The 27,476-nt window shown below is 68.5% G+C and overlaps 1 protein-coding gene across 40 annotated transcripts in view; it reads right to left on the bottom strand.

Moving 5' to 3' along the window:
* Window positions 1-550: 550 nt before the first annotated feature.
* Window positions 551-27,476, bottom strand: part of NCOR2 (nuclear receptor corepressor 2) — a 160,757-nt gene continuing 133,831 nt past the window's right edge. For 14 of the 40 annotated variants that reach the window (XM_070066061.2, XM_070066057.2, XM_070066071.2 and 11 more), the window contains 27 exons: window positions 25,111-25,231; window positions 24,498-24,651; window positions 20,730-20,894; window positions 19,910-20,031; window positions 19,301-19,433; window positions 19,022-19,126; window positions 18,768-18,871; window positions 16,239-16,389; window positions 14,440-14,580; window positions 14,182-14,268; window positions 13,467-13,765; window positions 12,024-12,378; window positions 10,972-11,193; window positions 10,367-10,618; window positions 9,912-10,061; window positions 9,630-9,773; window positions 9,332-9,539; window positions 8,140-8,678; window positions 7,159-7,308; window positions 6,878-7,023; window positions 6,250-6,443; window positions 5,558-5,707; window positions 5,008-5,156; window positions 4,512-4,565; window positions 2,564-2,788; window positions 1,789-1,968; window positions 551-1,507 (listed from right to left, as the gene is read on the bottom strand). In XM_070066061.2, the coding sequence (XP_069922162.2) occupies window positions 1,344-1,507; window positions 1,789-1,968; window positions 2,564-2,788; window positions 4,512-4,565; window positions 5,008-5,156; window positions 5,558-5,707; window positions 6,250-6,443; window positions 6,878-7,023; window positions 7,159-7,308; window positions 8,140-8,678; window positions 9,332-9,539; window positions 9,630-9,773; window positions 9,912-10,061; window positions 10,367-10,618; window positions 10,972-11,193; window positions 12,024-12,378; window positions 13,467-13,765; window positions 14,182-14,268; window positions 14,440-14,580; window positions 16,239-16,389; window positions 18,768-18,871; window positions 19,022-19,126; window positions 19,301-19,433; window positions 19,910-20,031; window positions 20,730-20,894; window positions 24,498-24,651; window positions 25,111-25,231 (4,864 nt within the window). In that variant the 3' untranslated portion in view covers window positions 551-1,343. The remainder of the gene's footprint in view (window positions 1,508-1,788; window positions 1,969-2,563; window positions 2,789-4,511; window positions 4,566-5,007; window positions 5,157-5,557; window positions 5,708-6,249; window positions 6,444-6,877; window positions 7,024-7,158; window positions 7,309-8,139; window positions 8,679-9,331; window positions 9,540-9,629; window positions 9,774-9,911; window positions 10,062-10,366; window positions 10,619-10,971; window positions 11,194-12,023; window positions 12,379-13,466; window positions 13,766-14,181; window positions 14,269-14,439; window positions 14,581-16,238; window positions 16,390-18,767; window positions 18,872-19,021; window positions 19,127-19,300; window positions 19,434-19,909; window positions 20,032-20,729; window positions 20,895-24,497; window positions 24,652-25,110; window positions 25,232-27,476) is intronic. The other 26 variants (XM_070066064.2, XM_070066067.2, XM_089323503.1 and 23 more) reach the window with 22 other exon arrangements.

The raw sequence follows: 27,476 nt of genomic DNA, 5'->3' as shown, positions 1-27,476 counted from the left end.
CAGGGGGTCCCACAGCAACTGCGCACTGGTGGCCAGGGGCCGGCGCTGTGGAGCAGGGACTTGAGCCGCAGCCAGCGACGCCGGCATCCCACATCTGAGCTCTGGTTCGAGTCCTGGCTGCTCCACTTCCAGGCCAGCTCCCTGCTAATGGCCAGGGAAAAGCAGGGGAAGGTGGCCCAGGTGCTTGGGCCCCTGGACCCACATGGGAGACCCGGACGAGGCTCCTGGGTAGGGCCTGGCCCAGTCCTGACTGTTGTGGCCATCTGGGGAGTGAACCCAGCAGATGGAAGCTGTCTCACCCCTGTCTGTAACGTGGCCTCTCAAATAAACAAGTCGTGTCCCCTTGGTCACTTATTTTCAGCATGGACAGGAACAGTTCACACCCTCACCACCCCTCCCCGTGGGCGTGACTCCCCAATGCCCTTGTGACCTCCCACCCAGGGGCGCAGAGGGGGTGTCCCTGGCCCTCCAGGGGGATGACACAGCCACCCTTCCTCAAGCCCCCGCTGCCTGCCCGCCTGGCCGTCGGTAGAGAAGACACCGGGGGGACTCGAGTATAATTCGCTTTTTAATTAGAACCACGTGTGTAAATGACAGAATGCCACGGCCGTGCGCAGACGGCGGCCACGGAATACGCGTCCAATTCATTCTGCCAAGGGAGGGAGGGAGGCCGCGGGGGCTGGGGAGCCCCGCGGACGATGGGGTCACCGCCTGTCGCCTGCACGCGCCCCCTGAGCGGGAAGCAGAGACCGAAAGCGCAGCAGCAGTAATACTGGGCGAGTCCTTCCTCGCGGGAAACAGCTGAGTTAATTCATCGAAGGTATCAAAAATATACCCTGTAAACCAATACATCATGTACACCTGCTCCCTCCCACCGCCCGCCCACCTGGCCTGACTTGGTTCCCAGCAGTCTCAGGGGCTGGAGCAGCCCGCGGCGGGGAGGGGGGCCTGCAGGGCGCCTGTGTCCGTCTGTCCAGAGTGCTAAGCGGGACGGGAGGCGGGGGGAGGGGCGGGGCTGCCAGCCCGGTTTAGACTTTGGTTCCAGATGCGTTAAGGGGGGAGGCGGGGGCGTGGAGGTGCGTGGCCGTCCTGCTTTGGGTCCCTGGCCGCCCGGCCGCGCGCGCGGCCCCTGCTCTCCCCCCCCCTCCCGAGCACCAGGTAAGCATCCCCTGAGTAAGGTCACTGCACAGGGCCAGCCCGGGGCGGGGTCCCAGTTAAGGCTTCAGACAGGCAAGGATGCCAACTCTGCATGACGGATGGACGGATGCGCAGGCGCACTCAGGGGCTCCTTCCTCGGTGCGGGGGCCGCCCCTGCCGCCCCCGCCCCGTGCGTGGGGAGGGGGTCACTCGCTGTCGGAGAGCGTCTCGTACTGCGAGCAGAGCAGCGGCTTGGGCTCCTCGTCCCAGGCAGGGTGGGGGCCCGCGGGGAGGCCAGGCGGGGGCGGGGAGGCCATGACGCCCGCCTGCAGCCGCATGATCAGGGGGTTGTAGGGGAAGGGCGTGGAGCCTGCAGGGGGACAATCCCATGAGCCGGTGGCCGAGCAGGCCCCACTAGGCCTGTCCCCGGGGGCTGGGCAGCACCCCCCCATCCTGGAGGCCCGCCCTGCCCTGCCCCACCCCGCCCACCTCCACGCCACATCTTCCCCAACACTCAGGAGAGAAGGCCCGAGCACGGCCGTGCCTGCCCCGCCCTACACCCCCGGGCCTTCCTGGACATCCCTGGTCACACCCCGTCCTCCCGAGTGGCTGGGAGCCAGGGTGTGCGTGGGCAGCCCTGCACGCACGCACCTGCCGACGAGGGCCGGTCCTCCCACACGCGGTTGGTGAGTGGCGTCCGGCGGTTACAGTCTCCCTCCGAGTGCACCGAGGAGACGGAGGGTGGCCGGTCCCCGGACGCCAGGCCCGGGGCCGGGGACTTGGCTTTTCGGCTGCTGGGTCGGCCAGAGAGCTTTGTCTTCCCGCTGCCCCCTGCAGGGGCACAAGGGGGAAGGGGCCGCGTTGCACCCCGCACACGGCCCCTGCACGGATGGGAGGTGGGGGCATCCTGCGGTGAGGGGGGGCGGGGTGGCAAGGAGGCCGAGACCTGGCCGCGAGCCTGGGACCCGGAGGGGTGGGCCTGACTGTCAGCCACCCACCCAGACCCCCGCTCAGCGTCCAGTTCGGACAACTGGGCCAAGACCGCTTTGCTCTGCTCCTGCTCAGGCACGGAGGCTGTGGCTGGGCCCGGGCGGCGGGCTGCTCTGCTCCCTGGCCCTGGGCCGGCCCTGGCTGCCGCGCCCTCCTCCTCCAGGGGCCTCCCCTCCAGCCTGGTCTCCCCCCAGGGAGACCCCAGCGGGCCAGGACGCGGGGGCTCAGCAGGGGCGGAGCGGGCAGCGGAGTGAGCGTTCTGAGGAAGCAGCAGCGTCTGGGGCCGCGTGGGCAGGGCCGGGACACTCGGGGGTGTCGGCCCGGAACGAACGTCAAACAGGCACAAAAACAGTCACAGGCTCCACAGAGGGACGCAGAGGAGAGGGGTGAGTGACACCGGGGGCGGGGACAGACGGGGCGGGCGGGGCCTGCAGACCTGGCGAGCCGAGCGCGTGGTCGCTCCGTCCGTCAGCAGTGGTTATGGGCATAGCAGCAGGCAGGCTGGCACTGGCATTCAGAGGGTTAAAAGCATGGGCGCTGAGTGGCGGGGGGTCGGCCCCCTGGTCATATTTACCCATGAGGGCCTTTCTAATAATGGCCTCCAGCCCCATGTTGGCGCTGGCATGCTCCTGCAGCGCCTGGCTCCTACAGGTCATAAGGCCTGGGAGAGAGACGGACACACAGACACACAGGGGCCGGGAGGGAGCCAGAGAGGAGGGGGAGAGAGGGCGGAGGCGGGAGGGGAGAGGAGAGGAGAGAAATTCACATGAGCACATTTCGCAAAGCAACGTTTCCTCCCCTCCCCCACTGTCCTGCAGGTGGTGACCGGGGTGGGGTAGGGGGCTTCTAACTGGGGCTCCAGAGCTCCAGGGAGGGCCAGAGCCCGTGCCCCCGCCTCCTCCTGACTGCCCTCCGCGTGGCCGTGGCCGTGGCCGTGGCCATGGCCGCAGCCCCTGCACCCGCACCCAGCCGGGCTGTTTGCATTTGCTAACCTCAGGTGGCCCCAGGGCTCCTGTTTGGGGAAGGGGTTGCTGGGAGACTGTTGGGCCAGAGCCCATGTCCAGCCGTGTCCCTAGGGGCTGGTGGGACTCACAGAGGCAGGGTGACCGGGGATGCACCCCCAGCTGCCCCTACACCGGATCTATCTCCTCTCTCCCGCCCCCCGCCCCACCCCACCCGGGAGGCAGTGGAGAAAGAGGCGCAGAGAGGGGACATGAGGTGAAGGTGGCAGCCATGCAGTTACGTGCGTGCAGGGGACAGGGCAGAGCTAGAGACGCGTGCAGGCCGCCCCCGGCCCGGCCCGGCCCTGGCTGATGGGATCCATAGACGGGCGGCCCCTGGCGCCGCCCCTCCCCGCCAGGCTCGCTCTCCTCGTCTGTCTCCTCACTGCCCATTCTGCGGGCTGCAGCGCCGGGGTCACACCGCACTGTGCTCCCGAAACACCCCAGGGGCCCCAGGGCCAGCCTGCCCCGGGCTCCGACTCAGAGCCAGGACCAGGAGTGCCAGTCCACCCGCCTTCTGGGTTCCAAACCCGTGGCAGCCAGACACGGAGCAAAGTCTCCGCCACCTGTCAACAGCCCCCAAAAAAGCAGCCAGCTTCACCCGCGATGCCGCCCACTCGGGGAGCGGAAGCGAGGCCGCGGGCAGTCAGCTGTCGCGACGGCTGAGCCACCTGCCTGCCTGAGCTGGGCTTGGGCCCGAGCAGCCTCGCTCACAAAGAAAAGCAGGTGCCGCAGAATGGCACACGGGCCTGGCAGGCGCACTGCGAAGGAACAGGGAAACTTCCCGGTGCCACCGCGAGAAAGTCTGCACACGCGTACACCTGGCTCTCGAGCGCCCACATCAAGGTCTCGACCATTCCGGAAACGCTCGTTTCTAACCACCTTCCTGTTTCGACCAAACTCGGTTCTTTCCGTAGCCTGAGGCTGTGTAGTTTCTGGGTGGACGGCTGCCCTGATGACCCCCCACCGAGGGACCTGGGTGAATGTCCCCAGGCCACGGTGCATCCGGGACCCAGGCCTGGAGTCCTGAGCACCACAGAGGTCAAGTTTCAGCTTAAAACCGCATGGGGAATTTTGTACTTGACTTAGCAAAAACAGACCAGCGATGTCCCCCCAGCTCCCGGTGAGAATTTGCAAGTGGAACCGATGCTCTCGATACAGTAGGGCCCACTCCCTGCTGGGACACGCCACTCTCCACCGAGGGCCCCAGCGAGGGCGCCGTGGCATCTGCCTCCGAGGAGGGGCTCCCTGCACGGCCACCGCCGCCGCCGCCTGCCTGCGGTCAGCTCTGGACCCATGCACAGCCAGGTGAGGCCCAGAGCAGGGCACCTATGGGTAGGAAGGGCCCCGGTCCCCACACAGAGGGCCGGGCGGCACGGTCACCTGCTCCGGTGATGGCGGGCATATTGAAGATCTCCGTCCCAGGCTGGCCGACATCTGGCGGGGAGGAGAGAGGGTGAGGCCAAAGCCCAGGGTCTCCCGTGCCCACCCAGCCCCCACGTGGCCCAGGCCAGGGGACCTGTTCTCCACAGACTCTGATGCAGGGGTGGGGCCTGAGACCCTGCACCTGCAGCCAGCTTCCGGCATGTGGCACTTAGCCAGCTCTAAGTGCTCTACAAGGGTCTCCCTCGGGTCCCGGAAGGAAAGAAGCCCCTGGGACCTGCAGAACAGGGGTCCCAAGGTCAGGGCCCCAGCTGCTCCTACATCTGCTGGCCGCCGTGCAGACGGGCGTGACACAGCATGTGGCGGGCACAAGCCCCAGTGTCGCTGGGTGCCCACCGCGGCGGGCGTTATTCTAGGCACGTCTGTGCCGGGGGCACCTATGGCAGGAGCAGCCAACAGACGCCCTGCGGCCCACTCGGCCCGGGCTTCCCCTTACTGTATTCCGGCTCGTTCCGGTTGTGGGTGTTCAGCTTCTTGTTGATCTCTTGCTTCTTGGACTTGACCATGGCGGAGTTGCTCTCAGTCAGCTTGCTGAAGAAGGCCGGCGGCTGGCTGGTGTTGCCAGGGGACTTGGAGCCCATCCTGCTGGGGGGTCATGCGCCCAGTCAGCTAGCCTGAGCTGCCTTAGCAACGCACCCACACCTGCCCCAAACCTCTTCTGCAGCCTGCCGGTCCTGGGACCCAGATAGGACACCCCGACACCCGTAAAGAACTCCAGAAACCAATACCAGGCTCCCATCACGGCTCCCTGGAGCTACTGGGCATGGCTCCCTCCAAGCCCCGCCCGGGTCCAGTCCACTCATCCCTCAGACCCCACCAGATGCCAGTGAGAGGGCTGAGCCCGAGGGAGGCTCCCAGCCCAGCGCCACCCCCCAGGCAGTGGACTGACAGGTCTGTCATCACCGGGCAGGGCCTCGAGCCCTGGACACCCCACACTAGAGCGGCGGGCTGAGGCCGAGCCTGCCAGGCCGGCATGGGGGAGGCACCTGGGCTCCGCCTGCTCCCCGTCCCGGTACAGCAGTGGGTACGCGGCGCTCCGTGGGCGGCCCGGCTCGGCCACGCCCTCCGGTGGGGACACCGGCTCCACGGCGTCCTCGCTGCTGCACAGGGCCGACGTCTTGTTTGGTTCTGGGGACCTGGGCAGAGAGGGGGCCCCGGCTGTGGTCAGGGCTCTCGCTCGAGGGGACGCCGCCGTGCGCCCAGCCAGGGTGGGGCAGGCTTTCCTGTGAGCGGCCAGACGGCTGATGCTCTGCACCGAAGACCACCCGAAGGCTTGCGCCCTGGGCGAGAACAGGTGGGGCGGGTCCAGGCCAAGGGCCAGCACGTCCTGCTGGGGGTTCTGATCGGGCCCCCGCCCCCGAAGACTTTCTGCCGACTGCCTGTGCCTGAGCTGCTGTCACACAGCCCACGGAGGGCCCCGGGGCAGCCTGGGCTGAGAGCACACTCGGGCTGGGAAGTGGCTCTCTGGCCACATGGCTTTGGCTCAAATCCCAACTCTGCATCCCAGTGGGAAGGGAATTCGCTTCTCCAGGCTTCAGTCTCTGCAACTGTGCAATGGGCACACAGCTGCCCCCACCTCCCGGGCCATGGCCAGAGGCGGAGACGGTGCCCACTGAGCCTGGCACCCTCCCAGCCCTCCAGGGTTGGCCCCGCAGGGAGCCCCTCAGCCCGCGCTCACCTCTTGCCCCCCTCGCTGTGCGGGGAGCCGCGGGCCGGTGGGCCGTGTTCTGGGGTTGGGAGGTAGAGGTCACTGGGCGTGCGGCGCAGGTCCAGGACGGGGCAGCTGGCCCCGGGGAAGGAGTAGAGGGGGGCGGGCAGGGGCGCGCTGAGCTGCTGCGGGTGGTGCCGTGTGTAGTCCTGCGTGATGACCTCCTGCAAGCCAGGGCGGGCGCAGGGTCAGGTGGCACCCTTCTAGAACCTTCCATGGGGCTGGGGCTAGACTAAGCTTTGGGGCTGGAACCCTGGCTTGGTTCCTGGCTTCTTGGGCCACTTGGGACCAGCCCACAGCCTTCTGGGCCTCGAGGTCCCCATGTGCAACAGGCTGGAGGCCTGGCCTCTGCAAGGGGCTGGACCACACCGGCCAGCTCCAGCCAGAGCCATTCTCAAATCATGGCGTCTCAGTGTTCTCGGGGCCGGGAGTCCCGGGCCGCATCCCAGGGTAGGGGACCATAGCTTGGACATCCGGGCCGAGACTCAGGGGTGCACCCTCCCTGCCCCCAAGTCCACGGGGCCCCTGTGAGCCCCCCCCCCCCGCCTCCCCCAGGTCCAGTCTCTGCCCTGGGTGCCAAGATCAGAGAGGTAGTTACACTGATGTGCTGGGCCAGGGTGACGACCCGCTGGTGACCCTTGACCCCGGGGGTGGGCTGCAGCAGGGAGCTGGAAGAGGGCTGGCTCTCACGCAGTGGCCGCAGGTGCGGGAGGTGGGCGGCTTCCCCGCCGAGCTTCACGGGGCCTGCGGACGGGGCGGAGCCGGTCAGGGAAGAGCAGACAGCGGGCGGCACCCCAGCTCTGCCCTGTGAGCTGCGTGACCTCTGGGTGCCTCGGTCTTCCCATCTGCGCAATGGGGCAGCGACTCGGGGGAGGGTACCTGGCTGCTTGTGCCGCAGCTCCCCCTCCAGGTGGCTCTTGTCGAGCTCTTCCAGGTGCTTGGGGACCGCCTTGTCGTGGCTCAGGCTGGGCGAGCTCACGGGGCTCACGGGTTCCACCCCGTCAGGGCTGTAGCTGCCGCCATGGTAACCTGCAGCAGGTGGGGCCCATGGTCAGGAGCCGGGCCCATGGGTCCGAGGGATCCAAAGGGTCCAAGGGCCGGGGATGCCCCTCCCGGCCCCCCAAGGTGGGCTGGGAACCTGAGCTGGGGCTGGGATTTGGGCCTCTGCAGGGAGTCAGAGGCCCAGAGGGAGAGCGGGGCAGGCGCAGAGGCAGGGGCACGGACGGACGGGCGGACGGAGACAGGCCTGGGGTGAGCGAGGGTCGGATGCAGAGACACGGGAGCAGGAGAGCTGGAGGGGGCGCAGGGGTGGCAGGACAGAGCCGAGTGAGGGCGCTGGGGCGGGGTGGGCAGTGACACGCGGGCCCGGCCCCACCTGGGCCACAGCCTCAGGCCCCGTGTGCAGCAGGGACGCCGCCCCTCGTCCCAGGGCACGGGGCCTGGGCATGTCCAGTACGCCCTCCGCCAGAGCCAAGATGTGGGAGCGGGGTTCCCGTCCCCTCACTGCCCACCCGCCCCACCTCCTCCAAGTCAAACTTCAAGGGCAGGCGGCAGTGGCGGGCACGTGGCATCGCCCGAAGCCCTCGCGGCGCCACCCCCTGCTCGCGGAACCAAGGCTCGAGGGGCGGGGGAGGGGACTCAGAATCACAGATCCACTCGGTAAAGGGAAAAAAAAAATAAGGAAAAATCCCAAAACCAAATGAAAATGAAAGAAAACCACAGAACTCATGATGGGGCTGTGTGCGCGATGAGGCGGCGGCCGTGGCGGGGTCCCCGGCGCGTGCTCAGAACCACAAAGCGGGCGAAAACAAAACGGGGTGGTCTGGGAGGGCCTCGAGGGCGCGGGGCCGGGGGTCTTACCGTCGCGAGGGGACTCGGCGGCCAGCGAACCTCCTCCTCGCGGCCCGACATCGCGAGCAATTTGACGCATGATTATCGCGTCTATGAAGCTGGCCGCTGTCAGGGTGGTCTTACCCAGAGATCGGAGCTCCAGTTCCTGGATGGAAAAGGGTTTACTCTGAGTCTTTTCCCGGTGCAGGTCGGAGGCCGAGGCCGAGGCGGGCGGCGCCGCTGGGTCCGGGCTGGCGTGCTGGGGTGCGAGGCTCTTCGCCGGGGTGCGGGCGATGGCCGCGTGGCTGGAGCCGGGGGGCGCCAGGGGCCGGGGCTCGGAGCCCTTGCCGGGGGAGGAGGCGGGCTCGCGGGCTGGGGGCTTGGCGAGGAAGGTGTGGCCGGTGTCTGCGCGGGGCCGCTCGGGCCGGGCGCCCCGGGGGGCCTCCTTGGGCAGCAACACAGGCTCCACGAGGGTCGGGTAGGCCCCGTCCAGGGCGCCGCCCAGCGGGCAGTGCGTGGCGGGCGGGAATGTGGCAGCCGGGCGGACAGGCGAGGAGGTGGAGGTGGACCTGGTGGGGGGGGAGGGGAGGGTCAGGCAGCTGTGGGGCCCCTCCCTCACAGCAGCGCCCGCGGTCTGCCCCAGGCCTTGGACAAAGTCCACAGTTCCTTCTGCCCCCAGGGCCACGTGAGGCGAGGCCGGCTCTCGCCTCCTGGCTACCGCTCACTCGTTCATTCAGCCAGTCTTCCCCGCCCACCCCACCACTCCTTCATCACTCACTCATTCATTCACATACCTGGCCTGCCCCACCCCACTCATTCATTCATTCCACTGCCACTCCTTCATTCATTCACACACCCCCGGCTGCCCCACCCCATTCATCCGTTCGTGCAGCAGTGTCCCTACCCCATTCACTGGCTAACCCATTCCATTCATGATTCATCCCCCCCCCCCCATTCACTCGCTCTCCTGTCTCCCCGCTCACTTCTATTTACCACATCCTCCCAAAGCTTTCCACCAGGCGCCTCCTGCTACGTGGGGGCAGCAGAGCCCTCACCCATCGGCCTGCTCCTCCACCCACCTGGCCACCCGGGTCTGCTGCCTCTGACCGCCGTCCAGCCCCCCCCACCGCGGTGAGCCCCGCCTGCTCACTGAGTCCACTGGCCGCCAGCAACACCCGCGCCGCTCGCCCGGCCCCGCCCCCCGGGCCCCGCTGGTGCCAACCTGGCCCACCTCAGGACTGTGGGCGTGCTGGGCTCCCCGGAGGTGGCGGCGCCCTTCACGCCCGTGTTGTGCAGCACACTGGGCCTCTGCTGCAGGACGTCCTGGGTCCGGGGGGAGATGGGCGAGTGCTGGTGGGAGTGGGAGTGGGAGGCGGGGCGGCTGCTGCTGCCCCCACCCCCGCCGCCGCCGCCGCTGCTCTGCTCCGTACCTGGCGACAGGCTGCGGTGTCAGGGTGGGGCAGGCCTCACGCGGCCCGCGGGGACCCCGGGGCTCGGGGCGGGGGTCCCTGATGCCTCACCCGGTCTCCAGATGGGCGCGTGCTCCACCGTGGTGGTGGACGCGAGGATGGACTTCTCCCGCTCCCGCTCCCGGTCTCGTTCCCGCTCCCGCTCCCGCTCTGACGAGGCCGCGCTGGTTGCTTTAGTCAAGTGGGTGGGACCTCCTGGGAAATCCATCAACTAGGGGCTCAGCCCGGGGTCTGGGAGGGCCGCCCAGGGCCCCCCCCCCCAACCAGGCACCTGCTCGCTCGCTCCCAGCGCCCGCCTGCCTGCCCGCCCGCCCGCCCGGGCCGCAGCGCCACCTGGGGAGAGCGGGGAGCTGCTGTGCCGGCTGCTGAAGGGCTGGGGCGCGGCGGGGAGGTAGGCGAGGCGGTCCATGGCGGTGGCTGGCGTGCCCGGCGTCGGGGGCACCAGCACGGGCAGGTGTGGCACTTGGGACAGGTCGATGATACCTGTGGGGTGGTGGCGGTGTGCCCTCAGGAGGCCGGCTCAGCCAGCGTGGGCCCCTCCCCCTTGGGTCCCGGCCCGGGGAGGGGTTGCTCTCTAGCAGGCTGCCCCTGCATACCCTGGCCTGCTGGCTCTGCTTTCTGACGTCAACTAGTACTAGTTCTGACGCTAATTAGTACTGGGTGTGCACCACCATGCCGCCTCCCGTCGGGGAGCCCCGGACCCAGGCGGTTCCGACAGCCCGCGCCGTGCCCCCGCCGCCACCCCGGGCTGGCACCACGCACGCCTGCCGGCACCTCGGCGTGCCCACCTCGCGGGCCGGCAGCATAGCTGAGCGCCAGCGAGGGGTCGCGGGGAGTCAGGCCCCTCAGCATGTCGGCGCGCTGGGCCATGGCGGTGGCCGCGTTGTGGTGCATCTGCTGCGAGGTGATGTAGTCGTTGATGATGGTCTGGCGGTTCTCCAGCGCCGCCGTGTCGGGGTAGCCGCGGATGAGGTAGGGCGGGTACAGGTGCGGGTAGCTGGGGTTGGGGGCCAGGTGCCGGGGCAGGTAATACGCGGCAGCTGCGGTGGGGAGGTGGGGAAAACAGGGTCAGGCCGGGTGACGTCCCTGAGCTCCGCACCTGACAGCTCCCCAGGGCACACGGCAGAGTGGGGCAGAGACCCCGCAACACACAGGGGTGCCTCCCGGGCATGGCGGTTTTGTCCCAAGTTAGCACCAGCACCCGGAGCACTGCCATTCCCAGGGAGGCATCCTTCCGGGAAGGTCTGGACTCCCGCCCACCCCAGCTCTGTTACGTTCTGCAGGAAGCAGAGACCCCCAGGTATATGACCAGGTGTGACCCTCAGATTACAGAGAAACTGCCTCGGCTCTCTCCCCTCCAGGTACCCCCGCGGGGGCCGGGGCTGCCAATCACCTGCGTCCAGAGGGATCCCGCGGGGAATGGAGGTGGGGTCGAAGGCCAGCGGGATGTGGCCCCGGTACAGGTCCATGCCGCTCACTCCCCGGAGCAGGTGCTCGTAGGGCGAGATGGGGTGGGCGTGGTGCTCGGGCACGGTGCTGTGCGGGGACTTGGCGAGCTCACGGGGCGTGGACGTCAGCTTCCGATCCTGGGACGCCTTGCTGGATGACAGGCTGCCTGTGGGCCGGGCCGAGGGGATGCGTTGGACTCGGTGGCCCAGCCAGCCCTGCCCCCAATGCAGGGACCCGGGGCGGCCGAGCTGGCGCCCACAGGAAGCCCCCTAAGGGTGCTTTGAGGGGGAGGCCCCGGGGTCCCAAGGAGCAGGCCTTTTCATTCTCTCCATCTGCCTCTCCGCTCACTCTCTAGAATGACCGGCTTGTTTTCGCTTTCTAGTTCTTTCTTAAAAACCCGTGCGTTCTCTGTTTATCCCCTCGCTTGACCACAAAACCTTTATGCAGCCCCCCACGCAGTGAGCGGAGTTCTGAGAGCCGGGGTCGCCCCTGCAAACGACCCCCACAACGCTGACATCAGCTGCGGGAGACGGGGCACAAAGCAGCCAGTGAGTGAGCAGGGAGTGGGCGGAGACCGGAGACGCCAGCCTTGGGCAGGAGGGCGTGGGGGTGAAGGCAACCAGTTAGCCAATGGCAGGGGAGCGGGGGAGGGGTCCCCGGGAAAGACCCAGCTGCCCGAGGCTGAGCCGAGAGCGAGGAGGAAGAGGAGCCGGAGGAAGAGGAGCCGGAAGACCGGGAAGCAGAGGCCAAGGGCTCGGCCGGGAAAGGGTGGGTTTGCTTCTAAGTGCAGAGAGAAGGAATAATGAAAATGTTTACAGCGAGGGTCCCGCAGCCATGCGGGAGCCGGGTCAGGACCTGGGGGTCGGGGCGGGGAGGCAGGGACTCAAGAACCCCCAGGTCAGGCAGGTGGGCGGGGGCGGCAGCAGCCTCCGGCTCCCAGCCAGCAAGGCACCTTCCTCGGGCCGGCGCCCGCACCCCAGCCCCCAGCCCGCTCACCCTCCTGCAGGCGCGGTGTGGGTTCCCGCGTGGTCACAGGGGAGCCCCGCGGCAGGTGGCTGGCGAAGGGCGCCCCGTGGTCCTCATAGGTCAGGGGGCTCTGCCGCGGCTTGCCCAGCTCGGGCACGATGACCGGAGCCCCGCGGGTAATGGAGCCGCCCGCGCCGCCGACAGCCGCAGGCCGGCTCTTGAGGCTGTCATCGTAGCAAGCACGCTCCAGGGCCCGCGCGTCGGCCATGGCGTCCAGCGGGTGCACGGCAGGGAACGTCCGGCCGGGGCTGCCGATGATGGAGCGCACGTCGTGCTTCTTGGAGCCAGTGGAGGACGCGCCGGTGTCGTACTTGAGCGGGGTGCCCTGCGGGACGGGGCTGTGAGCTCGGGGCCCCGGTTTTCAGTTTTCAGGGAGCGGCCTCTTGGGCCACATGGGGCAGACAGGGAGGGTGCACTTGTCCCTGGAGGCCCCCAGAGCTGCCTGGGGGCTGCGGAGAGGGGCAGAAGGGTCAGCAGTCAGCTCTTCCCGGGGCAGGCAAAGCCCCCCCCCCCGCCCCGGCTACTGTAGCGCCCTCTGCAGCCCGCCCTGCGGCAGCCATCCCAGGGCCACGGCTCTGGCTCGCTCGCTGGCCGAAGGGCAGCTGCAGAGATGAGGGTCATGGCAAAGGCTGGGAACGAAGTGGCCACGCCCCGACCCTGTCCCAGCCGCCAGGGAGACACTGGGCACGGTGCCCGCAGCTCGGCCTGAGCTACTGGGAAGCATCGGAGTTGCAAAGGAAGGAAGCTGCCCTGATGCTTGCAAAGAATGTTCTAGCCACCCAGCCGGTCCCATCCTGGACACACAGTGGACACATGGATGCTCGCTCCTTGATGGCTGTGCTACCTGGACTTCCTGCTGCCTCCATCTCCCTTGTTGTAGGCCCCGCCCCTCATGGCCACAACCTGCTGGGGAGGGCTCCAGCCTCCATCCTGCCCACGCCAGGCCCCGTGGCCCCCGGGCAGCTCTGGGGAGGGCTCCAGCCTCCATCCTGCCCACGCCAGGCCCCGTGGCCCCCGGGCAGCTCTGGGGAGGGCTCCAGCCTCCATCCTGCCCACGCCAGGCCCCTGTGGCCCCTGGGCAGCTCCTTGGCTGTCAGAGCAATCCTCCACTGCTGGGCCGGGCCTCTTGAGAGCTGCAGCCCCCGGGTTTAACCTAAGCCCCTAAGAAGCTGCGGATTTTAGGGACTGACGGCTGCCGCCGGCCGGCTCGCTGAGCCTGTCTGCTGGCTCGTGAGATGGGAACGGAACAAGAAGCAGAGGCTGAGGCAGGCAGCACCTGACCCACCTGCCTCCCCGGGCCTGGACACTGGCTGCTGGGGACGCCCCTCACGGGGCCTCACGAGATCTCGGGCTGGAGCGCACGGCCTCGGGCCTCATCTCCCCGCAGCCGCCTTGCCCGGGTGGGGTACGCACCTGCGTGATGGAGCCCTCCTTGAGCGGCCGCGGGGCCAGGGGCAGCTCGGGCGTGCGCCGTAGCTCCTCGCGTGGGATCTCGTGGATGGAGCGGCCGGCCTCCTTGACGGTGGCCACCAGGCCCTCGGCGGCCGGCTTCAGCTTCAGAGGGCCCAGTGCCTCCAGGGGCCGGGGCTTGTAGGCCTCGGCCAGGTCCCGTGGCGGTGGCGGCGGGGGCGGGGGCGTGCCCTCGCGCTTCAGGAGCTTGGCCTCGCGACGCAGGTAGTCCTCCTGGGCCTCCACGTAGGAGCGCGGGATCCCTGGCGGCACACGGGGAAGACAGGGCCCGGCCGTCAGCTCCCCCGCTGCCCCGCCCAGCCCAAGGCCAGGGATTCGGGGCTGGAGCCCCGAGCGCAGAGCCTCGCCCGCCCTCTCTGCCCCTGTGGTGACCATTCGTTAGCGACAAGCGCCTGGCCTAGCGGTCAGCAGCCAGTGAGCCAGGCAGGCAGGCAACAGGGGCGAGGAGCCGAGGGTGACCTGGCCTCCGTGAGCCTCCCGCCACCGGCACCTGCCTCGGGCGGACAGAGGCCCTGGCTGAGCTCAGGTGCAGGGCAGGGACGGTGGAGGGGCTCTCACATGCCTGCCGCTCCATGCCCGCACCGCACCCGTCCCCAGGGCATCCTGGGCGTCTCCCCGCCTCCGCCCACGGCTCCCGGCACAGGGCAGGGGTGGGTACCTTGCGTGATGGAGCCACGGATGTGGTGCTGCTCTTTCAGGTGGTGGGGGCTGTGGCGCTCAGGTGGGATGGCGCGGCCCATGAGACCTGGGGGGGAAGCCCAGGGCGTCACCCCGTGGCCCCCGTCCCACCTCCCGACCCCAGGGTGCCTCAGCCAACGCAGCCCCAGCCAGGTCCCCAGCCGGGCCACCCGCTCCATCTAGGGGAACTTCCCTCTCCACCGTGGTGACCAGGCGAGCAGGGGCCAGGGACATGTACCCTCGATGCTGGCCGAGGAGATGGCTCTGGCGACCCGGCCCTCCATCATGTCGTAGGTGCGCTTGGGGGCGGCCGGCTCGTGGGGAGGGCCTGAGCTGCTCCTGCCGTCCTCTCTGGAAACCTGGGATGCAGACATGCCACCTGGAAAGCAGGCGGACACAAGGTGACCACGTGCAGGGGCCTGGGACCGCAGGAGCCACAGGCAGGCGGCCTGGTCACAAGGCCCCATGGGCCAGGCAGCTGAGGCCCCCTGATCCCTACCCCTGGGGGGCCCCAAGGGCTGTGACCCAGCAGGAGGGAGTGACCAGCTCCGAGGAGCGCCCAGCAGCGGCAGGTGTGTGCCTGTGAGCACCTGTAGTGCCCACCTGGGATGTGACCAGGCATGGGTACAACAGTGAGGGTGTGTGGGTGTGTGTGCGCCTACCCAGAGGACAAAGCTGGCTCCACACACGTGTCTCTGAGTACCCGGTGGCCCACGGCTCTGCCTGGCCACGCATTGGCATGCCAAGGCTGCGCATGGACATGCACTTGTGCGTGGGAAGGCGAAGGCGCACCCGGCAGGCGGCGCGCAGGCAGGGTGTGCCCTGGGGGAGGGGCCCGGCTCACTGCCCCCTGCCAACAGGCAGCCCGGAGAAGGCATAGGCTGGGTGTCCCCCGTCAGGCTGGGAGATCCTCCAGGGGACTGTCCCTGCCCCTGCCCTAACTTGGAAGGGCGACCAGGTTAACAGGGCTCTGGGTTCCTGTACCAGTGACCATGGCGGCTGCGGGCCGTGTGCCGCTGCCCTAAACCATCTCCCAGTCCACTGCGGACACTGAAGCACCAGGAGGTCTCAGAAGCCTGGGCAGCAACAGCACCGGGAGCGCCGAGCGGCAGGTGCAGGCGGCCTGGCGCCCCCAGCTCCTGCCGCCCACGGAGGCCACGTGGCCCCAGCAGCACACGGGCACTTAAAAGCCCCTGGATAAACCCATTTCTCAGATGATCAACTTCAGGCCTGCAGCAGGGTCCCGAGCTGTGACTGCGCCCAGTGCTCTGGACACAAGTCCCCGCCCAGCACAGGGCTCCCTGCCAGCCCTGAGGGCACGCTGCTGCCAGGGTCCCGGACCTGGGCCGCAGGACGGGGGGTGGGCACTGTCCGGGCCCCAGCACAGCCTTGACCTCCACACCCAGGCCCGCTCTTCCCCAGAACTCGGCTCCCGCAATGCGGGCCTCGCAGGGCCCCGGACTCTGGGTGCAGAGGTGGCGGGGTCACTCTGGCCAGCGCCCTCTCTCTGGTGGTGAGCCTTGGCTTCGGCCCTGGCCCTCAGCCACCCACCACACTGGCAGCGGGGCCCGCACAAGTCTCTCCTGCACTGCCAAGAGCTGGGTGGGGGTGGGAGGCCGCTGCCTCTCTGACCGGGCTTCCCGCTGTCCTCAGTCCCACCCCGCCGTGTGCCAAGCACCCTCCACCCTGACCCTCGGCTTCCTCTGGTGACCACACAGAACCATGGCACGTGGCCACCCCTCAGCCTGCTCATCTGTGAAAGCAGTGAAAACCGCCGTCCTAGCTCCCGACCACGACGGCAGAGGCGCCGACTCCCCCAGGCTCGCCTGCCGCTCGCCGCCACTTTCTGGGGGCTCTGTCGACTGGCCCCAGACCCACCAGCGCCTGTGGCGTCCAGGACAAGCCTGGCGGGAGGCAACAGGGGTCCAGGACTCGGCATTAGCAAGGGGACTTCCAGTCTGCGTCTCGCGGGGGCGTCATCTGTCTCAGCCCCTGCCATCGGCCGGACAATCGGCTTCCTCCCGAGTCGCCACTCACCCTCATAGGACAGCACGTGGCCCTTCTTGCCCTCGTAGATGACGTGGGCCTTGGGCGGGCCGTCCTCCCGGGCGCGCTCCAGCCGGCTGGGGCTGTCTTCCCCGATGATCCTAGTGATGGTGCCCTTGTACAGGACGTCGGCCGGCGTGCCCTGCGGGGACGTGGGGTGAGCTGCAGGCCCTGAGACCCCCACCCCTGCCCGGGGCCGGGCTCTCCTGAGGCCTAGGCCAATAGGGAAACTGAGCAGTCAGGGACCCCACCCAGAGCCCCGTGAAAGGCAGGGCAGAGCCTGGAGTGTGGACCCTCGGGTGCACAGAACAGCACGGGGTGGAGGGAGGGGCACGGGCCCCAGCTCCTGCACCCAGGATGTGTCACCCGTCACAACTTTGGTTTCCAGGAGGAGGAGGGATGCCCCACCTCGGGGCAGCTAGTCTCACACGCTGACATCCAGAGCCACCAGAGAGACTCAGCCCACGCCTCCCATCCCCACCCCACCGCAAGGGTGACAGCCGTGTCCCCTGGGGGCAAAACCACCCCAACGGGGAACCACTGCTGGAAGTGAGCCCCCCGCTGGGGGCCGTCACACGAGCTTCACTGTGCTTCGCTGCTGCTGCCACCCCCTGCCCCGCGCCCGAGTCCACACGGCAGCAAGTGCAGTGGCCGAGTGGGCAGCTCAGGGGCACCTGGCACAGACCAGATGGCCACAGGTGCTGGCGTCCACTTCTCCAGAGTCCAGGAGCAGACCAGTGACACGAGCCCTATGGCGTGCCAGGCCCTGGCAGGGGACCCGAGTCTCCCGCCAGACTGGCTGGTGGCTGTGGGGGCGGGGTAGCCCCGGCCGGCCCTGGTACCCATCACAGACCCTGCTTTGATGGGAGAGCAGGAGCCTGGCGCCCTCAGCTCGGGCGGCGTTGCCAGTCTCTGCGTCTCCCCTGGTGGGAGGTGGGGGTGCCAGCCCGGGGCAGCCGTGCAGGCCCCCGCCCGGGAGACGAACACTGCAGGTCCACGGCAGGACCACATGTGCAGGGGGGACACAAGCGGCCGACAGGCTGGCCCCGCGCGTGGAGGACGGGGGCTCCTGGCTGTGAAACCGAAGGCGTGCGCTCTGAGCTGCTCTCCCTGGCCCACAGGCCGGCGGCGCCTGAGGGAGCCCCACAGACAGGGAGCGGGGACTCGGTGTGGCCCTGCGGGCAGCGCCCACTCTGTCTGCGTGTGTGATGCAGGCTCTGGTCCCATCACGACCCAGCAGAGCAGCTTCAGGAGGACATGGGACCCCAGAAACCTGGAATCCAGCAATTCCGGAACATTCTCCCGGAACACGCCTGCCAAAGGGCAGGGCTGCCCCTCCCTCACCGACGCGGGCAGCGATCCTGCCCCCAGCATCTGCTCCCAGCGCGCAGCCAGGCTGCCTTCCGGATCGCCGATCTCAGAGCGCTAAGGGCCGCCTCCATGGCCGGAGCTGAGGCTTCCTGGGTCCCAAATATCTCAGCGTGGACGTCCTGTTGCCTGAACCCTACACTCACCACACACACGTGCCTACGTGAGCATGTACTCAGCACACATGCATGTGCACACGTGTCTGAGCGTGTACTCACCACAGTGCATGCCTGTGCACACGTGTCTGAGTGCGTACCCACCACGCGTGCATGCGTGGTGCCTGTGCACACGTGTCTGAGCGTGTACTCACCACAGTGCATGCCTGTGCACACATGTCTGAGAGCATACGCTCACCACATGTGCATGCATGTGTGCCTGTGCACACGTGTCTGAGCGCATACTCACCACACGTGCACACGTGTCTGTGCATAGCCACCACACGTGCACCGTGTCTGAGAGCGTACACTCACCACACGTGCATGTGTGTGCACATGTATCTGAGTGCGTACCCACATGTGCATGTGTGGTGCCTGTGCACACACGTCTGAGCGTGTACTCACCACAGTGCATGCGTGTGTGCCTGTGCACACGTGTCTGAGTGCGTACCCACCACATGTGCATGTGTGGTGCCTGTGCACACACGTCTGAGCGTGTACTCACCACAGTGCATGCGTGTGTGCCTGTGCACACGTGTCTGAGTGCGTACACTCACCACACGTGCACGTGTCTGAGCGTGTACAGGCTCCCACCCTCTGCACGCTCATGCTAGGGGCAGACACAGCTGGCACCAGGCCCTGGGCCTCCGCTGCTCAGCCTGCGCCCTTGCTGTTCCCAGAGGCCTCCTGGCCACTTGTTCCTCTCTTCCTGCTGGCCACAGCCACATCCACTCCTGGAGATCTGCCCTGGAGGCCCAGGCACTGAGTCCTGGAGATACACTCGCATGGAAGGGCCACCCTGCTCTGCTGTCACCTGTCACCTACCCACCAGCTCCCCGTGGGCAGTGTCCAAGCACTGGGCTCTGTGCCGACTGCACGGCCACAGTGAAGCGATGTCAACCCTGGGGCTGGGCCACGTGGTGGCCTTGAAGGCAAGGAAGCCGGCCTGGCCTGGTGCTGGCCCCCCGTCCCCACGCCGCCCTCACCGGCCACCTACGTGGGTGATGGAGCCGCGGTAGCTGATGGTGCTCTCGGGGGGCACACGGGGGCCAGGGATGCCTTTGGTGATGCTTCCACCAGGAACGGAGCCCAGAGCCGTGCCTGGAAGACACGAGACGCAGGCCTGAGGCCGCCTGTGCTCCCTCCCTGAGGGGCCCCCGGCCCTGCTGCTCGGCAGGTCCTAGGGAGGGACCCACTCCCACCCCGACTGTGCAGAGCACAGGAGCAGATGCTGGGGCCTCAGGCACTCACCTCTCAGCACAGACGTCTCCTGTGCCGTGGGCACCCCCAGGCTCTCGGGCGGCCCGGCCTGGCCCCGTGGGGACAGCTGCTCCTGCTTCACCGCACTGAAGGGCGCTGAGGACCGGCGAGAGGTGAGCCCCGACGGAGCCCCGGGGCAGGCACGCGTCGGGGTGGGGTGGCCCCACCCAACGCCAGGGGCCGCAGCCTCCCCCATCCAGGCCAGGGTCCCTCCCCCAGCCCCAATGCCAACAGCCAGCGCCTCCAGGTGGGCAGGGCCCACATCCTTACCCAGCTTCTTGGGGTCCATGGCGAGTGGCAGCCCCATGGTGATGGGGCCGACGGGGGCCTTGGCGTGCTCAGAGTAGGGGACGTGCAGCTGCACCGACATTCCCTGCAGGGCGGGGGCTGGGGTCACAGGGGCCTGGCCAGAGCAGCAAGATGCGTGGGCCTCAGCCCTACTGCCCGGCTCTGTGACCGTGGGGATCCAGGCCCGTGCTGGGCCAAGGGCCCCTCCCATGCCAAGGGGTGGTCGTGGCCTGCATGGCTGAAGGGACAGGGGGCACAGAGGGGAGCTGGGGGAGGGGCTGGCAGCTGGGGACCCAGCGCCCACCACCTGCCGGCTGTCCTGCTGACCCCTCTGGGCCTGCAGCAGCCACACTTGCATTTCACAGAGGGGAAAACCAAGGCACAGCGAGGTCCAGCGACCCACTGGCCCCGCAGTGAGACCACCCAGGAACAAGGCCCTCGGCCCTGAGGGGGCTTAGACCCAGCAGCACATAACAGAGGGGACGTGGGCCCCAGCGCTCCACCGCCCCACCCCAGACAGACAGGAAGAGCATGTCCCCAGAGGGGCAGGGGTGCTCCCGGGGCCGCCCTCCCCTGGGAGATGGCCCCCACCTGTCTCTCGAGGACGCTGGGGTGCTTGGTGGAGGAGATGAGGGGCGGCGGGTTGGAGATGGCAGGTGGGCGTGGCAGGACGGGCCGGGCGTTGTCGTGGAGGCCCAGGGGCAGTGGGTGACCTGCGGGGCACACAGCTGTCATCGGGGCCTCACACCACCTCTGCCCCCGCTGGACACCCCGGGCCATTTGCACGGCTACCGTCCTCACGAGCCCCGCTGCTCCTGCCCTAAGCCTTCCCTGCCCCCGCTGGCTGTCCTGGCCCTGTTCCCACCTGGACCCTGATGGGTCTCCCTGTTCCCCACCAAGAACCAAAGGCATCTTGTTCAGTCTGAGGGTTCACGGCCTCCCACGGCTGCCCGCTGGCCCCCGACGTGGTGGTCAGAGCCACTGGCCTGGCGCCCGCTGGGCTCTGAGCTTGGGCCACAGTAGCCCGAGCTGGTTTCTCGGTGTCACCTCCTCTCTCCTGCGTCTGTATCTGGGCACAAGTCGTCCACCCAGCTCCCTCCCTGGTGCCCCTCGGCCAAAGCCCAGCCAGCCTCTGCCGAAGTCGAGGCGGGGTCCACCCCAGCCATGCCAGGGCCGCCCACTGGCTGGCTCCACCCCCACCCCCACCCCACCCCCGCCTGTTATCCGGCTCTGAGCCACCAGCGGAACACAGAGCCCTCCAGGCCCGCCCCTCACCCGCTCAGTCCCTCCCACGGCCCCGCCCCCAGCCCTCTGCTGGGCAGGCTGTGCTACCCATGGTTCCGAGCTGGGCAAACAGTCGGTGCCTGGTGTCGTGCACTGGGTGGCCCAGCGTGGCAGCTGCGCTACTCACCGGGGGGCGCGTAGGAGAAGGCCGAGGGGTCCGGGGCGTGTGGTGAGGCCTTGATCAGCTCACGCGGGGGCACGGGGAAAGGCAGGCCTGATGCCCAGCACGGGGGCTCGGCAGGAAGCTTCTGGCCCTCGGCCGCAAAGGCTGGGAAGAACGCAGGCTTCTCGGCTGAGGACGGGAGATGGGTGCTGAGGCCAGGATGGGCCGCGGCCCCTACCACGCGCTGCTTGGCGTGCGTGTGCGTCTTGGGGAGGGGCTAGCGGCTCTCGCCAGCCAAGGAGGGCCTGGCCCAGCACTAAGGGAGCAGCAGAGGGTGGCCCGGGGCCCGCCGCCACCTGGCTTTCTCGGCGTTTGGGGCTGCGGTGTAGTCACCGCTGTCTGCCCGTCTACACCCGGCAGAGCCGACAGACGTGGCCTGGCCCTCCACAGAACACGTGCACGAGCCGCGCCGTCCACGTGAAGGCTGCGGTTTGCTGACCGAGGAGGAGGGGTATAGAGGCGGCCGGAGTGGCCACAAGCCCACATGCTCCGATAGCAGGGACCCCAGCAGCGGCCTCTGTTCACAGAACACCTGCTCGGGGCCAGGCCGTGTGCCAAGCACCAGAGCAGCCCCACCGAGCCTCTCACAAGCTGTGCACAGACAAGTGCTGCGCCCACCTATCAGACGGCAGACTGAGGCCAGGCGCACTCAGGGACCTACCCGAGGTGCTCAGGACACGTGGCAGGACACGTGACAGTCAGCACTGGACCGTGTGTGGCCGTTTAGAGGGCACAGAGGCCATGAGAGACGACACTCTCCTGGGCCTCCAGCTCCACGCAGCCCAAACGCGCTAGCTCACGCCATCCCCGCGGCAGCCCGCGGGGCCTGAAAGGTCGGCCTCCTCTCGCAGACGGCAAAGCTGAGTCTGGACGGGCTAAGCCAGTTGGTTGAAGGCCCCAGCCAGCGAGAGGCAGGTGGGAGCTTCCCACCAGGGCAGCTGGGCTATGGACCACAGCCTTGACCTTAACCCAAGGCAGCGAGGCAACAGCTGATGCTGGATTCTCAGCCTGGGGCCCCTGCACAAGCCACCAGGGCCCCGGGGCTCAGGAGGTGGCTCAGTTCTGTCACATGGTGGCCCCTGCCAGCCTCCTGCCAGCTCTGAACCTCTCCCTGAGGACCACCCCCTGCGGTGGGGGAGGGGAAAACTGGCTCAGAGGTGGGGCAACGACAGAGGACGGGAGTGGCAGGCGGTCCTCTCCTGGATGGCCCAAGGCGGCTCTGGGTTGATTAGTGATGCCTGCTGTGGGCACAGCAGCTGGTAGTGGAGGCCTGTGTGCTGCAGTCTCCATTTCTCTCCCACGAGAGACTAAGCGTACACCCAACCCGTCCCCTGGCGAGGCTGACAGCCTGCAGGAGTGACGTGGCATGGCGACTCTTCATTCTCAGCTGCCCCTAGCGGAGGCGTCCCCACAGGGCCTGCCTCAGGCCAGGAAATTCCACACACTCCATGGACTTGGCTCGCCCAGCAGCCCAGCCCGGTGTGCACCTCGGCGGCTTTCTCCTGCTCAGCCTGGAGAGCCGGGCTGGGGGCGGAGCAGGGAAACTTGGGGCTAGGCCAGGCCGGGCGGGCGGCCGAGAGCCTGGAGAGACAACCTGTTCCTCCAGCTGGGCCCGGGGGGGCCCGAGGGACCGGCTTGGCCGAGCTGCCACACGCAGGCGCCAGGGCCAGGGAGGCCCGCCCACTTCCCGAGACCAGAGAGGTAGTGCTGGGTGTCAGGTTCCCATGAGGCCCCAGGGCAGCTGCCTGTGATCCAGACTGTGAGAAAGGCACGCGGTGCCTGAGGCCAGGTGCACCATCCCTGTGGGGAGCGAATCCAGACGCCAATGGGCGGGGAGCCAGTCCCAGATGCCCAGATGCCGCTGGCTGGAGGCTGCCTCTCCCCCAGGGCAGGGCCTGCACCCTGGCCTAGCAGGCCTCTGCCGGCCCCATGTGGCTCCGGCCCTGCTCAGAACCGAAACCAGCCCTCTGGGCCCCCGGACTGGTGCCGAACACTGAACGCTGCAGTGGCTCCCGCGCACCCCAACCCTACGCAGCCTTTGTCACAGGGAAACACCCCTGTCCTCGCCGGGCCCCTGCAGCTTTGCTTCTAAAGTGATCTGCTCTTCCCGCCCCACCTCCACAGCCACTGGCCAAGTCCAGGCTGCCGCTACCTTCGCCGGAAGCTGTGGCCAGGGGTTCTCCCAAGATGTCAATCACACGCCACGTCCAACCTCCCAGGAAGCACACTGAGTTCCAACCCCACCAGCAGCACCCAGGACAAAACGCACTCTCCTGAGGCCTAGGAAGCCGACACACGCAGTCCCACTGCCCTCTGACCCCATTCCTCGGTCCCCTCCCCCTGCCCGCGACTCCTCACGCTCCCCAAGCCTGGTCCCACCCCAGGGAAAGCTGCAAGGTCCGTGGCTGTCTCCCCCTGCCCTCTGCGGAGTCGCTGCCCTGAGGCCCCCGGCACTGCCGGTCACACTTCCTTCCCTGGGTGAGCCCAGCTCTCCCCTCGCCTCCCCTGTACAGCACACACAACAGGCCCTCCTCCTCCCACTGCCCGGCGCAGCACGTGGCCGTCACAGCTGCCCACCGATTGCCCTGGCCCAGGGGCCTCTGCTGGCCCTGCCCACTGGCCCTGCACTCTGGCCCTGCCCCCAGGAGGCCTCCAGACTTTCCAACAGCAGGTGCAGGTGGCTGCAGAGGTGGGGTGGGCGAGGGGTCTCCAGGCCTCACCTCAGGGCCAGCTGGCTTCCTAGAGACGGAGGTGACAACCGTGGTGTGGGGAGGGCACTGCGGCCACCTGCCCTGGGCTGTGCTGCTTGCGGGACCCATCTGGGTCCTGCTGCCCGAGACCTCTGGAGCCACCAGTAAGAGCCTGGGCTGGCCCAGGGGAGGCTCGGGGCACCATTCCCAGCACCTGTGACGGTCAGTGCGGCAGCCACCCGGGCTGGTCTGGGAAGGTGCCTCCTGGGGACACAGGCTACATCTCCTAGCCACAGCTGCAACAGGGCAGGGAGCACTCCCGCCGGTGCCCCAGTGAGCCTGGCCCGCAACACGGAGAGACCGCGGCCCTGACGCTTTGCTGCCGGCTGGGCCAGGGTCCCGAGCTCACACGCAGCCTGGAATCGGGTCCCGAGCTCACGCGCGGTGGGGAGTCGGGTCTCGAGCTCACGCGGCCTGGAGTTGGGGTCTCAAGCTCTCGTGCGGCCTGGAGTCGGGTCCCAAGCTCACACGGCCTGGAGTCGGGTCCCGAGCTCACACGGCCTGGAGTAAGGTCCCGAGCTCACACGCGGCCTGGAGTCGGGTCCCGAGCTCACATGCAGCCTGGAGTCGGGGTCCTGAGCTCACATGCGGCCTGGAGTCAGGGTCCTGAGCTCACGCGGCCTGGAGTCGGGTCCCGAGCTCACGCGGCCTGGAGTCGGGTCCCGAGCTCACCCACGGCGGGGAGTCGGGGTCCCGAGCTCACGTGCGGCGGGGAGTCGGGTCCCGGGGTCCCGAGCTCGCACGGCCTGGACACCACCCCAGCACAGGTTCCTGCGCAGCCAGCGCCCCTGGAAACGCCGAGAAGCTGACAAACTCCAGGGCTGGGCGCAGAAGGATGCTGTTCCGGCACCTCCGCCGTGTGCACCGCAAGCTGACTCGGCGGAGGCCACACGTGCCAGCCCGCGAGGCCACGAGGCCCGCAGCCGCCGCCACCACGTCACCCACCTGCCCTGCCCTGCCGCGGCCTCGCCGGGACCCTTACCCTCCTTCTCGGCGGGGGGTGCGGGGCTCCTGCTCTTGCCCCGAGGGCTGCTGCCGGGCTGCTGGGGACCCTCGCTCTCCGGCTGCAGGTGCTGCGGTGTTGGGGGGGCGGTGGGAGCCGGCTTTGCGGGGGCAGCATCCTCCCGGGTCAGCTGCTGGGGAAGCAGGACAGTGAGCGGCCTTGTCGGGGGTCCCGGGGCGGGGGCAGGGAGTGGCCAGCATGAGGTCCACCTGCACGTGGAGACCCGAGTGGAGAGGAGGCCTGGACCCAAACACGGGGGGCCCTCTGAGCCGCTGGCTCCCAAGTCCCCATAGGCCGGGGAGAAGTCAGGACTGCGCCAGCCCCAGGAGGGGTCCTGCAGCTCTGGGTCCCTCCTCGGACAGGGGCAGCCTCCCCAGAGGCCAGGAGTGGGGGCAGGACGCTCCGGTGTTGCTGCTGTGGGGGCCCAGGAACACCCTCCCGTGGGGGGCAGAGGCTACGGCGCCCCCTTCCCAGGGAGGTCACTCGGGAATAGGGAGGCGGGGTAGAGCCAGGCTGCAGGTGCTGTCTCCTTCCCACAGCTCAGGGAGTCACTGTCCCCTGGGGCTCGCGGGAGTCCCAGGCGGGCACTCACGATGGGGGGGATGGCGGCCGCCCGCTGCTTCAGCTGCTTCAGGTCCAGCGGCTTCTGAGGCGAGGCGGTGGCCCTGGGGTCGCTGGCGGGGCCCAGGAGACTGGGCCTGGGGGACAGCAGCCTGAGGAGAGACAAGCGTTGGTGCCCGCCCCGCTCGGCTCTGGGGGCGGGGGCTGTCCCAGCTCACAGCCGCTGCCTCCATGTGGGGCTGGGAGGGGCAGGACCCCCGGCCAGTGCCGAAGGGAGATTCGGCCAGGTGGGGTCCCCAGGGGCCCCCCCCTCGCCGCTCCGGCCTGCGCCAGCCTAGGGCGGGGCTGGGGGGCAGGACCACATCCAGCCCAGCGGAGAGGCGCAGAATCCAGTACCTGCCCCAAGCCTGGGGTGTCTCAGGAGGAGGCAGTGGGCGCTGTCGCCACAGCCCCGCACGCCACGCCCCCCCTCAGGCTGCCCGAGCTCTCGGCGGTGGTGCCGGGAGCACACTCCCTTCTGGCAGACGGAGCGGGAGGATGGACCACTCCGCCGTGCCACGACCACAGGGCCCTGGGCACAAGACAGGAGGGCGCTGCGGGGACTAGCCCCCTGCCCACACCCACCACACGCATAGCAGAGTGGGCGGAGAAGGCAGACTGCCCACGGCAGGAGCTGCAGAAGGAAGCTCACCCAGACGCTCACCTGTCAGGGCCCTGAGCTCTCCCGAGACCCCCTGGAGCCTCTCCCTTGGCCGTGGCCCTTCCTGGCACCCCTGAACTTGGGTGCCGGTAACACCGATGTCACCAGCGGCCCAGCTGCCACCGCGCCGAGGTCCCCAGAGTCTGTGCCCGGTGCACTTCAGTCAGGAATAGTCCACAATAGCCACGCCAAAAGCGGAGGCCAAGGCCACAGACCACCACTGTGGGGGAGGGAAGGCAAATGCCCAGGGCCACAGAGCGGACCCCATGCAGACAGGATGGCCGGACGGGCAAGGTGCGCCACGCGGACAAACCCCGGGAACACTAGACTGAGCGGAAAAGGCGGCAGTTCAGGGATGGGCAGGAGGGGCGGCTGCCAAGGCCCGTGGGGTTGGAGCGGTGACCGCGCACGGCACAGGGCTTCGGCTCAGGGTGATCGCCACGGCCGCGGCTGAGCGCTGTGCCCCCGCCCCCAGCTCACAGAGCGGGCGGAGACTGCGAGGGCCTGGGGCACGTGTGCATGGAACCTGGAGCTCGCCACGTGTGTTAAAGCTGTGTGTGTGTAAACACAAACCTACGGAGACAGAGTTTTAGCTGGGGACAAGCGGAACACCGTGTGGTGGGGGCCCGTGTGCCATCCTGCCTCGGTTTCCCCACAGCTCCTCACCCAGGCACCACCACATGGAGGCAGGTTCATCTTGTACCAATCCTAGGGGCTGGGTCACCCGTCGGGGTTCAGGAGTGGGCCAGCCCTGTCCTCGCGTTCCCCTGGGAGGGGCTGGCAGCGCCTGTTCCTGCCCCCCCCCATGTGCTCCTCTTCCTGGAAGACAGTGGTGTCTGTTTCCTGCTTCCTGGGAGGACCGAGAGGGTGGGGCTCTCAGGGCCTGGCACACGTGGCCAAGAGGCCCCGCCCTGCCCACCCACCTCTGCAGGGCAGAGTGGGCTCCACTTTGAACCCCCGGAGCTGACCGTGCCTCAGTCTCCCCATCTGTAAAGGCGGGGGGAGCTGGCAGGTGGGGGCTGGGCTGAGAGGCCCCTTCCTGCAGGCTTCTCTCCCCCAGGGCAAGCCATGGCCGAGGTCACGGGGCACCGGCAGGGCCTGCCCTGGCTCCCCCCCCACCCCCACCCCGGGTCTGCTCTGGGAGCTGCAGCACCCGTGCAGATGCGGCCACACCACTCCCCTGCCTTCTCAGGGGCTGACCATTCACCACCGCCCTCACCCCGGGCGCCCCTCACCCCACTCGCGGCTGCAGGGCTCTGCACTAGCTACTGAGCCACGCATGAGCTCCTGAGGCCACAGGGCCTTTGCCCCGGCTGCTCCCCCACCCTCCAATGCCACCTCTTCTGAGAGGCCCTCCAGGCCCGTGCAGCCCGTGTCTCCGTCATGCACTTAGCCGGGGGGAGGTGAGTGTCGCCATTTTCCCACCTTCTCACTGGAACCTGAGCACCCAGGGGCTGGGGCCCTGTCTATGCTGCTTCCCTGGTGCCGGGGCCGGCTGACACCCACCCACCACTCATGTTATCGACGAGCAGGAGGAAGCCACTGTTGTGAGCCTTTAAAGATTCGGGGGGGGGGGCAGAAGGAGCTGTGCTACAGCGCCATTTGGGGGGACCGGCCCCACGGGCCTGGCATTTCATGGCTCGCTGGGTCACACGTCAGGAGTGGAGGACCATGCCCATCCCACAGACGGGAAGACT

The sequence above is a fragment of the Oryctolagus cuniculus genome, chromosome 21 (genome assembly GCF_051225735.1).
Source record: "Oryctolagus cuniculus isolate XC-2025 breed Fujian yellow rabbit chromosome 21, ASM5122573v1, whole genome shotgun sequence".
Classification (NCBI taxonomy): domain Eukaryota; kingdom Metazoa; phylum Chordata; class Mammalia; order Lagomorpha; family Leporidae; genus Oryctolagus; species Oryctolagus cuniculus.
Note: the sequence above shows the minus strand (reverse complement) of the source record. Positions and strands in the feature narration are given on the sequence as shown.